The sequence below is a fragment of the Spermophilus citellus genome (assembly GCF_964194105.1).
Source record: "Spermophilus citellus genome assembly, chromosome: 9".
NCBI classification, from domain to species: Eukaryota; Metazoa; Chordata; class Mammalia; order Rodentia; family Sciuridae; genus Spermophilus; species Spermophilus citellus.
This window is the reverse complement of record NC_138191.1, coordinates 124,936,936-124,953,202: the sequence shown is the minus strand read 5'-3', so window position 1 is coordinate 124,953,202 and position 16,267 is coordinate 124,936,936. Positions and strand designations below refer to the sequence as shown.

Below are 16,267 nucleotides of genomic sequence, written 5' to 3'. Positions count from 1 at the left end.
GAGTTTGAGCCCTTTGAGAATAAAGATTGTGTATTATTGGTGATCGATATATATCCAGCATCTGACACAGTTTCTAGTCCATAATTGACGCTCACTAAAAATCTGTTGAAGAATACATGGCCTACAAATAAAATTAAATCCAGGGGTAATGATTCTTTATAACACTGGTTAAATTTCTGTTAGGTAGGTTACACATTGTCCTTATTTCAGATCTTTACCACAGAGAGCTTTCCCATTCTGGAGAGAGTAAAGAATGGAGTTGGAATGAAAATTATGTAACTTCAAAACGCTTGTATTTATTTCTAACAATACTCTCTTTTCAATTCTACCTTATTCCTGCACTTCTTCCTCTGATTCTACCTTCTTTTTTTATATTGGTTGTCAGCTTTTATTTTGTTATTTTGCATCTTAGACTGGAAGAATAGCATGAAGAATGTAGTTCATCTGTTATCCTGATGACATAGTATGTCAAAGTCATTAGGAAGATGAAATAGGAAAGTGACTCTAAGTAGGTGGTTTGTTCCAAAAAAGCTTAGCAGAGAAGAGTACATTATGTAATTCCCAGTGATAACTAACACGACTCTAATAAGACCTTCAGCATATACTCTAGGCCTATGTATTATATTTTACTTCTCTTTCTGCAGCCTCTTAGGCATTTCTACATTTTAGTAAACTCTCTATTGCCTCTTTTATAATCATCAGAATAGATTGAAACTTAATTCAAGGTAAATCTAGTTCAGGGGCAAAAATGTCAATCACTATTACATTTATAATGTAATTAGAGAAGAGACTACAATACAAGTAGTTACCTGTCTACTCAATGCTTTTCATCTCTGAATAATGTTCACAGCACAGAACCTTGAATATGTAAACCTGGCTGGGGAAACAAAACAAAACAAACAAAACAATCTCCTATTTTGAACATCAGTGAGTATACACTGCCAAGGGTACTCAAAGGGGAGAGCTTCCCATAACTTTAAAAAAATGGAATCACTACAAACAATAAAGCACACCCTAACAGAAGGAAGAGCTCCCTCATCTTTTCACCTTATCCATCCCAATATTTACACATTTGTCTATGTAAAACCACTGCCTTTTTGGTGCAAAGAGATTTTGCTTCGAGAAGTCACACAGTGGGTAAAATTAATGTTGCCAGAACAAATGAAATTAAGCAACTTAGTTCCTGATTTCCTAATAAAACTTGTAAAGCAAGGATTTATTACGCATCCTTGGTGCATTATAAAATCCCATAGTTAGCTGGATGTGGTGGTGCACACCTGTAATCCCAGAGGCTGAGGCAGGAGGATTTTAAGTTCAAAGCCAGCCTCAGCAAAAGTGAGGTGCTAAGCAACTCAGTGAGACCCTAACTCTAAATACAAAATAGGGCTGGGGATGTGGTTCAGTAGTCGAGTGCCCCTAAATTAATCCCCGGTTACCCTCATCCCCCTAAAAAAAAAATCCCACAGTTAGGCTGTCCCTATTTCTTAATTTCTCATGATAGTTCCTAATTTCAATATTATTTCTAAATGTGTCCCAAAATATGCAGTAGAGTAGGCAATCGAAAAAATATTCCAAGTTATTATTCATTTACAAATAAATAAAGGGGCTAGAGGTAGGAGTAGGTGGCGGAGCACATAATTATTAGCACATGCAGGGTTCCAGGTTCAATCCCTAGTACCTACATAGATATATATCCATCCACATGTTTAATTTTCAAGAACTCCTAGAGTCTATTATTGAAATCCAAGTAAGTAAATGTCTGTATCTACTTATTTCGACTTCAGTTGCTCAAATGGTTTTTGAATGGGAAAGTAATTATAAATCCAACCAAGTAGAATTTAACTCTTCTTTTATGAAAAATTGAAGTGAACAAATGGTACCAAGAAATTATACAAAATATTCATTTATGAGGAATAATTCCATTCTTTCTATTTGTATCACTTTAGAATAATAGGATGTAAAAATAAGGTACTGCAAGTCTTGAAGAATATTAGGAATTCAAACACTTTAATATTTGACAATTCATATAGTTTTCCCCAATATGACCAGATAAACTGATTAATATATTTCAAATGCCAATCAAATCTTGTTTGAATTCCATGTTAAAAGTAATAATTAAGGGGCTGGGATTGTAGCTCATTGGGAGAGCGCTCGCTTCGCATGTGGAGGGCACTGGGTTCAATCCTCAGCACAACATAAAAATAAAATCAGGGCTGGGGCTGGGGCTCAGCGGTAGAGCGCTCACCTGGTACATGTGAGGCCCTGGGTTCGATTCTTAGCACCATATAAAAATATATTATGTCCAACCACAACTAAAAAAATAATAATTAAAATTATAGCAGCTCTAGAACCCAATACGTATCTAATGGATAAAAGACAACTATTAACTTCATGTTACAAAAGCCATAATAGTTTTTAAATAGTATTGGTTCACCAAATACTGAATGTTACCATGTAAATAATACTATTTTTGATTTTCAGGTGTTCTTTTTATGCCGGAGATTGAACCATGGGGTTCATGCATGCTATCATTGTATCACTGAGCTACATGTATACTTCCTGTATTTCTACTTTATAAACAATGTATTAGGTCTCAAGAAACCTCAGAGATGACATGTAGGGAATATGGAAATCAGTAGAAATCGGTGGAAGGAGGTATTAACTAATAACGAATGGCCCACAGATCTGTATTTTAAATATCTGATTCCAGTTGGTTCTTGCAGAATGAATTTGAAGGCTGGCAAAGCTGGGGCCAGGGAAATGAGAGGCACCCATGCAGAAGTGCAAGGCTAGGCAATGGAACAAAGTCAACAGACATGAAATAAAATCAGGGATCCTTGGGAAAGAAGTAAAAGGAAGCTAAAAGAAAAGGTGAAGTAAAAGGGACTCAAGAAAGAGGTCCATCAGCCTAGTTTAATTAAATTCAGAGCCACAAACTGAGACAAAAGATTTGTTTAAGGGAACCATTGATTAGTTTAGTGTTGGATATGCTGAACTGACTAGTCTGATATTTCCAAGTGAAGATACTTGGCAGAAAATTGGAAATAATAGGACTGAATTGGAGAAAAAACTTTGGAAATCTTTGGTATCTATTAGGAGACATAATCTAGCCCTAGAGTGGATGAAATCACCTAAAAAACATGTAGAAAAAGAATACAACATGATCCAAATATCAGAGGATTTTTTTTTGTGGGGGAACTGTGTGATTATATGATTTTATGTGTTTGTAAAAACTCAGAATGAAATGCTAATGAGGATTAATTTTACTGCATGTAAATTATGCCCAATGAACTTAAATTAAAAAAAAAGTGATAATGTGAAATGATAAAAAAGGTAAGATAAAAGTTTGTCCAGTGGTAATGCTGCTGAAGGAAATTAAGTCGCATAATGGGATCATAAGTCAGATTTTATTAGCCAAATAGTTGAGTAGTTTATTACAGAAGAAATGACAGACTATTTTTAGAAGTGTGAATGAGAGGAGGAAAATTAAGCTTACATGGTAGCTAAGGGATATATGGATTGAGGGAGTGTTTTGGGCATGAGAGATACTCCATGTGTTTACAAAGAATAAGAAGTCTGTGGAGGGGCACTGAATATATGTAAGACTGCCAGGGACAACTAGTAGAGCTTGAAAAAGATCTGGATGTAAATGAGAGCAGTAGTGCCACTCTCAGCCACTCAGGAGGCTGAGGAAGGAGGATGTAGAGTTCAAAGCCTGCCTCAGCAATTTAGCAAGGCCCTAGGCAACTTAGTGAGACCCTGTCACAAAATAAAAAAAGAAACAGCACTGGGATGTAGCTCAGTGTTAAAGTGCCTCTGGGTTAAATCCCCAGTATCCAAAAAACAAACAAACAAAGTAGATGTAGACAGATTTGTAAGTAAGGGAAGAAGGTTGAAAAAGGCAAACATAGGGTCCTCAATGTTCTGAACTAAGGAGGCAAGGTCATGTGCTATAGGAGAGGAAGGGTAGGCAGAGAACAAGATTTTACAACATGAAATCCATAAGAGAAAGGGCTGGAGAGAAAGTGTCAATGTTTAGTGGTACTTACAACACTTAAAGCCTACTTCCCAGCACACTACTCAACATAAGTGTTCTGACTCCTGGAGATTAAGAATAAAGGTAAAGGTATAGCACTGATTCAGAGAAAGTTTTGCTAAGCAGGTTTCCCCAAAGGCAAAAAGGACTGAAAAATTAGAGATTATAAAACAGGTAGCTCTGCTCAAATCTCACCTCCTACTGAGACAGAATAAACATATAATGGAAGCTCAGTCACCACTTGTAGTTGGAAATAGGTGGGCTTTCACATCTCCCTCTAAATCATGGTCAACATATATACAGATGTATTGTTGACAAATCCTAAAAAAATTAAAGGGGACTCAGCGGTAGAGCGCTTGCCTAGCAAGTGCAAGGCCCTGGGTTGCATCCTCAGCAGCAAAAATAAAAATAAATAAAATAAAGGTATTGTGTACAACTAAAAAAAAATAAATACTAAAAAAAAAAATTTAAAGAATTTTGAATCAATGGAGAAACCGTGTCTGAAAAAAAAAGAATGAGACAAAGAAAAGGTTATGATTCTCCTGTGAGTCTAAGAAAGTGATTTAACATTCCTTGCCTTATTTTGATCATCAGTATGACAAAAAACAATTATATTCTAGGAATAATTGATCAATTAAAATAATAATGCTTGAGATGCCTGAGAAAGTTTCTATAAATATCAACTAATAAGATAACTTCATCATGACTACAACTAAATTAACAAATATTTAATATGAAAATAGAACATGGAGAAAAAAATATATATTACAGAAAATGCACTTGGGGCATTTGTCTGCATTAGAAGGGAGAATTGCTTTTTAAAGGTGTGGCAACAATCCTCAAAGCCGTGTGTACAAGGACAGGTTTTCCAGGAGTAGTTCAAGTCAAGCAGGTCAAGTACAGTGGTCCCTCATAGTGAAGGAGGGTTATACTGAGCCTGGGGGAAAGGGAGCTAAATTCTAAACAAACTGTCTACTTTAGGACATATATGTTACTTAATGTCCAGTGAACCAAACTTTGAAGATCTGCTGCAAGTACCTGAACTACTATTGGGCTGTTCGTGGCTCAGTGGCGAAGGGCTTGCCTAGCAGGCATGATTTGGTTTGATTCAATACCACATAAAAATTAACAAAATAAAGGAATTCTGTCCATTTAAAACGACAAAATTAAAACTACAAAAAAAAAAAAAAAGTGGAGAGAGAGATCTCAAATGAAGAGGCAAAGGGAAACTGTGCAAGATGCTGGGCACAGGGGCTCCTTTTGCATTACCTGAAGGACAGAATCTGACCCATCAACTGTGTTTTCCAGGAAATAGCTAAGACTGTGCTATGAAGAATAAAAAGAAAATAAGAATGGTATGGTGGAAATGTACTTTATAGGCATCTTTGAAGGAAACAGTTTTCAAATTAGGTGGGGAAAACCTTATCTCAAAGGATCACTCAGAATCAAGTCCCTGTAAAAGGGAGTTAAGAATCATTGCTTTAAGGATTGCTCTGCTGGTTTTGGCAGGTGACAGGAAACGAGCAATGTGTAAGAAGTCCTGTTACTCAGGTTCCAGGATATATGTCTGTAGAAAAACGTGAAGTCAAGGGATAAGGATGCACAGTGTGTTAAGATCACTGGAAGACACTCAAACCACTGGTGGTCTACTTGCCTCAGCAACTAAAATTTCCAAAGACATTTCAAATGCTGCTTAGAATGTGTAAATTGAGGAAAGGTTAGAATACATTTCAAAATTCCCTAATCCAGCTGATCAAGATTTTTAAAATAAGATTTTTTTCACACTAATACAACACTTTTACTCTAGTTTTATGCTTACTGTTTTCTTTAAAAGTATTTTCAATACTCTCATAGTTGTGAATAAAGCAAGCAATCTTCATTTTCTTCACCTGAATTAAAATATGCTCCATTTATACTTAAGAACTCAAAAGAGAGCACAGCAACTTGATTGAGTATATGAACTGGTACTTTACTAACATCTTCCTAAAACATTCAACCATATCTTCATTTGAGAAATAAATCTCTTGTCCTGTGACCTACAGAATCTGGAAAACCTCCTCCACTCTTAGCTGAGCTTGTTTGAGAATATAAGGTGAACTTCTGGAAGGCAATCAAGTGGAGAAGGTCAGTTGCTCTGCTGGGCTACACGTCTACGGGTGTGGGGCATTGTGCCAAAGAATTGACATTCCAACACCCATATGGGGAGAGAGGACTGTTTCAGCTAGGAGGAGAGGACTGCTGAAACCCTGAAACATCAGCACCTGTGTCACACTATGTGGTGTATAAATGCAGGTTTAGGATAATAAACCAGACTGAATTCCAACTAATAGTGTCCTAAATACTTACAGCAGATAAAGTAAATACAAAACTACTTTGGAAGAACTTGTCCTTAATCTCTATTCAGGAACATTTACCTGTGCTCATAAGATAAATTATATACAAAGAAAGAATACACTATGAACAAGATCGAAAAAAAACAAAATAAATTAAAAAATTGGAAAACCCACTTTGCCTAAAGAATTTCAAATACTGATTTTTATAACAGATAGAATGCCTGAAATTCTACAAAATGAATTCCCAGATGATAAATTAAAACTGTTTTTCCATAAAAACATTCTCTTTCTTTTCTTCCCCATGAAGAACAAAAATCATGACAAAGATTCCGGAGACTTCAAGAAACCCCTCAACAGTTTTTTGCACTGAATTCTTAAAATGACCAAATATTATAAGTAGTCTAAAGTTTGTCCAATTTCTGAGGCTTGTCACAAGCATAGTGAACACATACACACAAACACACAATTCTCATTTCATAAAGAGTCATTCTTCAATCCCTAAGCATCCAAACCCACTGCACTTTGATCCGCTCAGGAATAACTGCAAGAAAATGTATCCAGCAAAGGAGAAAAGACCTCATGTCTGACATCACACACATACACAGTAGTTAATATAGAGATACTATACAGTACTGAATCAATAGCATAGATACTATGTAGTATAGTAAAATGTATATATATATAAAATATATAAATATACATATATATTTATATATGCATACATAAATATATAATACAAGCATTTTTATGTATGTATACATAATATACTATTATACTAATATACTATTATACTATATTATACTACACAGTATCTAATAGTACGCAGATACTACACAGTATCTCTGTACTGTGTATCGTGTTATTTTTGTGTAATACCCATTAAAAGCAAGTGCTTTCTGAAGCCACCTTTGAAGCAATCCATTTTTAGGCAGAAACTAGTCTGAAAAGCTGGCACCCAAAATTTATCCTGACTTGGTGCACTGGCACACACCTATAGACCTAAACTACTTGGGAGGCTGTGGCAGGATGTTCACTTGAGTCCAGGAGTTTCAGACCCACCCTGGGCAACAAAGCAAGAAGCTTTCTCAAATGAAAAACAAACAAGACACACACACACACACAAAAACTATTGATGTCCCAAAAAAAAAACTAGTTATCATTTATAAATTTCTTACGCTACAATACGTAAGTGCAAACAAGCCAGGCACATTGGTGCACACCAGTAATCCCAGCAATTTGGGAGGCTGAGGCAAGCCTCAGCAATTTAGTAAAGCCTTAAGCAATGGAGTCAGATCCTGTCTCGAAATAAAAAGAGCTGAGTATGTAGGTCAGTGGTAAAGCACCCCAGGTTCAATCTCTAATACCAAGAGAAAAAGGTGGGGGAAGCTATAGTTGCAAGGGTTTTTGAGACTAACTGACATTTGGTTCTAAAGACATTTAAACAAAAAGGGAAATTACAGAACTACTAATTACCATGTCAAGAGACTTACCTCCTATCACCACCAATTTCTACCTCATTGCTAGTCATACAAAACACAGCTCTTTTTATTCTTTAGTTACTAATTCCAAGGATATTTTCATTTCAAACAAATGTGCAATAGCAAGGACAGAAGGAGAGTACTCCACTCTCATCATCCTTGGGCATTGTCTAGTATCAGGCCACCTGACTGATAAATTACTTCAAGGAAAATGAAGGTGAAAAAGTGAAAAAGTACGGGAGAACTATTTAGGTGCAAGGCCTTGGTTCACATCTAGTTCACTATGCTTAACTAGATATTCTATAGTTCAAGGGGACCAACACCTCCCGGACAATGATAAGGAAACTACCTGAAGAATTGAGCTGGGCAGGAGAACCATATCTTAAGAGTAGGGATCAGACTTTCGGTTTGTCAAGTCTGCCTACCAATTCCACAGTTAAAAACAAATACTGAGGACATTCGTGATCAAATCCAATGCATATCCAAGATCAACCGAAGGAAATGAAAACATTTGTCAACATGCCCCATTTTGCTTAAGCAAAGTAAATGCCATATACACAGAGCAAATTATATAGCACAGGACTACGCTGAAAAAGATGGGCTGTACAGACTTGTTAAAAGTCAAATCCCCAATATACTTAGGGTGGGGGGTTGACTTATCAGGTAATAAGCATCAGATAAATCAAAAGTTTAATTTTTAAAAATTGATAAAAATTTAAATCTAGTGGCCAGTTCCTAAGATTCTAGGTGATGCTACATTAAAAAGCAAGTGGAATTGGGAAGAATATACAACTTTGAATGTGTTAATTACATAAAAATTTATAAAAAAATAAATAAAACTTTAAAAAGTAGGGGGGGCTGGGGTTATGGCTCAGCGGTAGAGCGCTCGCCTCGCACATGCAAGGCCCTGGGTTCGATCCTCAGCACCACATAAAAATAAATAAATAAAATAAAGTCAATTGTGTCCAACTACAAAAAAAAAAAAAAAAAAAAAAGAAAAAAAGTTAAAAAAAAAAAAAAAGAAAAAGAAAAAGTGGGAGAACACCACATTTATCTGCAATTTACTCAGCGCAGGTTCATTTTCCAAATGTAGCTGTAAAGCTTTGAGGTTGTCATTGTTGTTTCCTAAACCTAAGATTTAAAGGTCATACACAGAAGACTTCCTTTAACTTAGGGGTTTATTGGTAAGAAGCATCAGGAACTACCAATGCTAGTTTTATTGATTTCTAGCACCTAAGCAAAAAAAAATTAACCATTGAGGAAATAATTCATATTAATCAACTATAGAAAAATTTTAAAAAAATGACCCAATGTGTACAGAGACATATACCTTGGAGGCATTTAGTATATTTGGAAATTCTCATTTGCATTTTTAGACAATGAAGTAACTCTTTTGCAGGCTGTACTAAAACACAAACACACCACTGAAGAAACCAGACTAGGAATTTCAGCATTCATTCGATGTTTCTGGAAGTCAAGGAAAGCAGCCAATTAAAAAATAACTCAAACACTGCCTCTTCTTCGTGTTCAGCAAGGATAAGATTGTTAATGGTAGAACAGCTTACCTGGGGTAGGACTCTTTCTTGAATTTAAGTTCTGAGAGTCTGTATTCTCTTCTGTTTGCCCATCTGCTTCTACCTCTACTTTGTTTTGAATTTCTTTTGAATCTTCACTAGGACAAGTTCTTACACTTTCTTCCTCTTCGAAGACTCTCTGTACTGCAGTGGGAGAACTTTGAGTAGTTACAGTAGAGGCAGCAGCAGGAACAATAACTGGAAGTGGAGGGGGAGAAGCTGGAGGAGTTGGAGGAGCTGGAGAAAAGGAAGGAACTGTGGAAGGGGTGATGGGAGCTGAAATACACTCCACTTTCATTTCTTCTGGGGGATTTTGCAGAATCTCCAATTCAAGAGTCAATGGCAATACTTCCTGTTTTACTATTTCCACAATGCTTTCTGTGGCTGGTAATTTTTCACTAATTCCATTCATCTCATTAATTAGGTTAGCACTAGAAATCAGTGGCATATCATTAGATGCTACACTACAGGGTTTCTTGCATATATTACTGTCAATTTCATCTGTTGGTGAAGGGTCTGATGTTTCTGTGCAGGATATAGGGCTGGGTGTGGGAACTGTATCTTCTTTTGAGGAAGAGAGTTCACATCTGTCATCTAAAGAAGTGGTGAATATTGGTTGGCTACCAAGAGCAGCGGAAGTGGGGGAAGCAACTGTACTTCGAGCAACTGAAGAAACGGTGGTAGGTGATGGAGGCAGAGGATGCTCTGGTATGGATTCTATGGTGGTAGCCTCAGCTGTCTGGCCTGCATGTTCTTTCTTCTCCCCACTAAGGTCTAGCCTAAGGACTGGGGAAGGAGACTTTAACACTGGATCTGGTTTGGGCTTCTCTTCTGGAGAAGAAAAAATAAATAAATAAATAAAAAGTTTTAATAACAATTCTTGGACCAAAGATTACACTGTATTGCCTTAGACATTTTTTTTCCATCTCATCACAAATCATCTGGTACCTCAAAAACACTGTCATTTTTTTTTCTAGTTACACCCACTATTACATGGTCTCCAATACATATAAAGTTTATTTTGGAGTAAGAGAAGGAATCAACTCACCAAATAAAATTGTGTCAAGAGTACAATGGAAAAGCTCACCAAGAATGAAGCTAAACCATACTGTAAGGTAGGCAGATCTGCATCTCTACCATATCTTGCTCCCTGTGGAAAACTTTTCCACCAAGTTTACACTATAGTGGAAATATAGCACAAGTCAAATAATCAGAAATTAAATTATACAGACTGATGTTTCCATATATTTAACCATTTGGAGGAATCTTTACTTTAAAAAAACGTTGGGGCTGTGGTGGCTCAGTGATAGAATGCTTGCCTAGCATATGTGAGGTGCTGGGTTCGATTCTCAGCATCACATATAAATAAACAAAAGGTCCATTAACAATTTAAAAATAGTAAAAAATAAAAGATATGACTTGGATAATAAATTCTGTTTTAAGACAAACCACTGATCAGTTTCATATCAGTGAAACTGATCATCAGTGAAATTCAGTATGCACAAAAAAAGTTTAGAAATTAACTTTCATTTCTCCCAAATTAAATAACCAGAAATAGGTATAAAAATGGAAATGCACCTTGTGTCTTTATGTGTAAAATAAATCGTCAGGGAGAAAACAGAGTTAATGCTCAGATAAATATAACCAAAAAGAACAATGACTAACATGTCTGTAATATTTTGGAATAATATATAAAATATGAACAGAATAATATCCAGGAAAAAAGAGAAACTGTAACAATAACAGTATCAGAGAATAAAAGTGATGCTAATTAACAAAATTTCCAGGTAAATGATATGAGATTCATCCCTGAAAGGATGAAAATAAATGAGATTTAGACTGATGTTAAGCCTTGTGCTTTTGAAGCACTGTAAGAAGCTCCAATGAAAAGAAAAGACAATTTAAACTGGAAGAAATTTTCTCCTCTATAAGTCATGCATCAGTCTTTACAATAAATTGTAGTTAAGTCTGTGAAAAACAATATGTTGTTAATCAGATAAACAGATGGTAAATACTACCAGTAAGCTGTTAAAGGTTAACTCAATAATTTCCACTACACTTTATAGTCTCCAAATTCACATTAATTTATGGATTGATGTGAATTGGACTTTGCCTATTTATAGTAGTGGTGAAATAAGATCAATAGGGTCTTACAGCCAAATTCCTCTGAATAAGTTGTCAGGCAAAGAGACAATAGTTTTCAGAACAATATGTCTTTATATATATATATTCCATCCAGAATGTATATATATATCCCATATGTATAGAAATTACTTCTCTATATATACATTATTTCTATATATATTTCTATATGTATATACACATTCTGGGTGGAATATGTATGGTATGCTAAAAATTAATTTCCTTGAAATATCTGATGAAAATAATTTCCAACTCACTGCAGTAACTGCCTCACTGATCACAGATATTATATGATATCATTTCATGAAAGCAAATCAGAAGCTAGGGGTTTAGCTCAGTGGTGAAGCACTTACCTAGCCATGTGTGAAACAAACAAAAAAAGGAAACAAAATAATCAAAACAAGAATATCAAATTATAACAGCCTTCAAGATGTAATAAATTTAAGAAGACAATAGTACTTCTCACATTAACAATCTGACAAGAATATAGGACTGAGAGAACTATGACACTTTTGAAAAAAATCTAGTATTAAGAAAATTAGAAGCAAAGTTTATTTCAAGAGCATCTCATTGACATAAAATTTCTTTAACTACAGGAAACTGAAGCTTTACAGAAAACTGAAAAGTACAATACATAATATGTATTTTATCCCTATGTAAAGACTATTAAGACTTTGGCCACCTTTAGGAATTGGTAGGGATTCCATCTTTAATTCTTTTTCCTAAGGAAACAATTATGTAACAGTGAACCAAGAAAGATGTCTAGAGTATTTAAGGCAACATATAATAGGGGAGGGGGGAATAAACCAAATGTCAAACAACAAACAATTTATTAAATAAACGATGGCCTAGGCATATAATGGCATATTATTCAATAGTAAAAATAGGGCCTGAAAAGATTAGTCATATGAAAAGTTTATATACTTATTTTTAATTGAAAAAATGTTTTAAAAACAGGACAAAATCTGCCATGTTGAGATTAAACCCACTAGTGTTAAGTATTTTTTAAGTTACCAAATTGGGTTTTAACACTAGTCTCTGGGTAATGAGTAAAGATCTTTTCATTTCATATATCCATAGATTAGATAATCAATGTGTCATATTTATAAGAAAGATAATTCTTAACTGGTGGTGGAACCAACAGCCTTTTGGTTTCTACAAGTCTAACAACTACTGAAAAGGTGTTCATGTCATTTAGTAGACAAGAAACCAGGAATGCTAAGCAGCCTGCAATTGAGGGACCTTCGCCTTTGACTAAGAAGCAGCAGTCCTAACTGCCAATAGAGTCCAAGCTGAACACTGCTGGGAACAGTTGAATTACGGCAGAATACCATTCACTGAATACTACACACTAGGTGCTTTCAACAAGCACTAAGAGTACAAGTCCCCCTCTAAAGCTGTATTAATTATCTATGCCACAGTCTCAAAAACATTAGATTCAACACACTTTCTCACTTAGGAAACAGTAATTATTTCAGCTGTGCCTACACCATGAACACCAAGCAAGGATTTTAATTATTTGAATGGTTTCTCTACATATCAATATGAGGCACTTCCTTGACTTCATAAAATACTAAACAAATGGGAAACAATGTATTTCTCAGGAACCTTTGTCTTTTTAAAACCATATCAGCTATTCATGTCAAAAACTGAGACATCTATGTGACTGGGACTAGGTTAAATACGATACATATATGGTTCCCTTAGTGGGATGGAAAAGTTTTATGTTTCTGTTTTACAGATGAGGAAACTGAAGGTCACATAACCAGGAAATGCTCAAGCCTGAGAATGATTGTAAAGCTCATGTTCTTCTAATTTGGGAAGAAAAGGCACATGAAAATAGAATTATTCAGGTAAATGAAGAGGAAAGAGATGGGGGAACTCACATGAAATTCTGCTACCTAGTTCAAACCCTTCACTTAATGAAACTTTCGTTGCTAACTGCAGAACAGATAATTTGTTTGGGGAGGTAATAACAATCTTTGTAAACAATTTATATGTGTATTCTTAAATTTCAAAAGGAATATATGATTAAGGAAAAATTTTAGAATGTAAGCATAAAAAAAGCACATTCATCTAAAATATGGTGAGCACTTTCTAATAGTATGGAAATTATATACGTTTAGCCTGGGTGAAGGGGTACACGCCTATAATCCCAGCACCTCAGGAGGCTGAGGCAGGAGAATCTTGAGTTCAAAGCCAGCCTCAACACAATAAAAGCGCTAAACAACTCAGTGAGACCCTTCCACTAAATAAAATACAAAATAGGGCTGGAGATGTGGCTCAGTGGTCAAGTGCCCCTGAGTTCAATCCCTGGTACAAAAAAAAAAAAGTGTGTGTGTGTGTGTGTATACAAATACATTTAAATGTTTAAAAAACTGTGAAGGCAGGGTGTGTATATCAGTGGTATAGCACTTGCACAGCATGTGTGGAGCCCTGGGTTTGATACCCAGCACTGCTAAACAATAAAAATGATTAATTAGTAAATTCATAAAAAGCAAAAGCTTACTCTGAAGGCTATTTTATATATCATCAGGTTATGGCTAGAATTATAAAATAGTTACTGAATTTTCTGGTGAACACTTAGTACTATGAAGAAGATGGCAAGTAGTTGCAAAGGATTATCTATAAATTCTATTGAATGTAGTTAATATACATTTTCTCCAATTTGCACTTATTTACAAAGTACATCACCCTGAAATGTGGATTTTGTTATTCAAATTTTCACTAACTCCCCTGCCCTCACAAGAAAAATTCTGAACAAACTCATAAATTCTATATTTCCCTGTCTGGAAATCTAGGAATATATGATAAAACAAAGGATCTCATAATCTGAAAATCTTAGCATTCTTTTCCGAAAAGTAACTCTAAAAGAGATAATACTGTCCTCAGGTGGATGAGAAGTATCATCATCATATATCATCATAGCTATAAAGAAAGCATGCAATGACATTTCAAAGTCTCACTGCACAGGAAACATTAAGTGTGTTATTCTTACTTTTAGGCAAAAGTGTAACGAAGTAAAATTTTGAAACAAACTTCTTCACAAAGCTTAAAATCATTATAAATTTTGACTTAAATGGGAGTAGGGAGTAATGTTCCTTCAAGGTTGATGACATTAATATTAAAAAATTTATACGGGGTTAAAAATGGGAGTTCATAACCCACTTGAATCAATCTGTGAAATATGGTATATTAAGAACTATGTAATGTTTTGAACAACCAACAATAAAATAATTAAAATCCAAAAAAAAAAAATTTACCTTTAACTCTGAACATAGTAGCATAGTTAAGAAGTATTTGCCAATGCAACTTCTAAAAGCATGACAGGTCAGGGTTCATTTTCTATCTTTTGATTTAAAAATACTTTTCAACAACAAACACAATACAAGACATGCCTCTGTTCACCTTCACCCTCACCCCCACCCCTGTTTAAAGTAGGTTTCTAAATACTCAGTAGGAGGGAAAAAAAAAAAACTTATTTTTAAAATGCCATATTACCTTTCCATGAAGTAAAAAAAAAAAAAACAAAAAAAAAAAACACTAAAATCATGTATTTCAACTCCATCTTTCAGAAGGTTTATAACCTGTGATAAACTGCAGTCTAGCCAAAAATATTTAATATTAAATGACTCCATTTTATGGGCAATTTCAATTTTTTTTAAAGATAATTTTTAGAAAATATATTTAATAATAGCCAGCGATAGCATATTAAGGTTTGAAGAAAAAAAAATTCTTTTTTTTTTTTTTTTTTTTGGTACAGGGGATAGAACTCAGGTGCACTCACCCCACTGAGCCACATCCCCAGCCCTATTTTGTATTTTAGAGAGAGGGTCTTCCGAGTTGCTCAGTATCTCACCATTGCTGAGGATGACTTTGAACTCGTGATCCTCCTATCTCAGCCTCCCTAGCCACTGGGATTACAGGAGTACGCCACCACGCCTGGCTTGTTTTAGGAATTTATAACTCAAGAAAGCAGGTAACATAGGGCTGGGGTTGTGGCAGAGCGGTGGTCTGGCAGGTGTGAGGCCTGGATTCGATGCTCAGCACCACATAAAAATAATAAATAAAATAAAGGTATTGTGTCCATCTATATCTAAAAAAGTATTTAAAAAAAAAGCCAGTAGGTAACACATATTATTTCCACCCATTCTTAGAATGAAGTTAGAAACCATTAGAAAGCATGCTCAATTACTTTCTTCTCCCTATTCTTTCTGAGAATCAGTTCCCAATTTTGGCTATGTTAGGGCTAAAATCCAACTAAGCAGGAAAGACTTTGATATCCAGTTTGGGCACAAGATTTCCCTTGAAGTTTTCCATTTTTATTCCAAAAGGCATGGTATTTACTTCAACAAACATTTGCCACTTCGTTTTCAAGGTCAATCAGGGAAAGACCTTACTTAGTATGATTCCTACATCAATAATAATGGTGTTAATTTACTAAACACTTTTCATGTGCTAGGCATGTCCTCACAACTCTGTGAGGTATGCCTTCATCCTATTCTATAAGAAAGTGAGATGCATAAGTAATCCAATTAGCTAGTACCAAATGGAGGCAGGATTTGAACAATGCTTTCTCTAATTAGGGTGAGAGTAACAGCAGCCCAATCTTGCAAGGGGAAACAATTCATCTTTTGTAAAATAGTAAATTACACAAAGACAGGTTGAATGTATAAATCAATCTGTGTTTTTCTTGTAAAATAA

General features: G+C 35.1%; 1 protein-coding gene across 20 annotated transcripts in view; it reads right to left on the bottom strand.

Moving 5' to 3' along the window:
• The window catches only part of EIF4G3 (eukaryotic translation initiation factor 4 gamma 3), a 287,482-nt gene that overhangs the window by 86,398 nt on the left and 184,817 nt on the right, over positions 1–16,267 (bottom strand). For all 20 annotated transcript variants that reach the window (XM_081306230.1, XM_081306245.1, XM_081306247.1 and 17 more), the window contains one exon: positions 9,413–10,252. In XM_081306230.1, the coding sequence (XP_081162356.1) occupies positions 9,413–10,252 (840 nt within the window). The remainder of the gene's footprint in view (positions 1–9,412; positions 10,253–16,267) is intronic.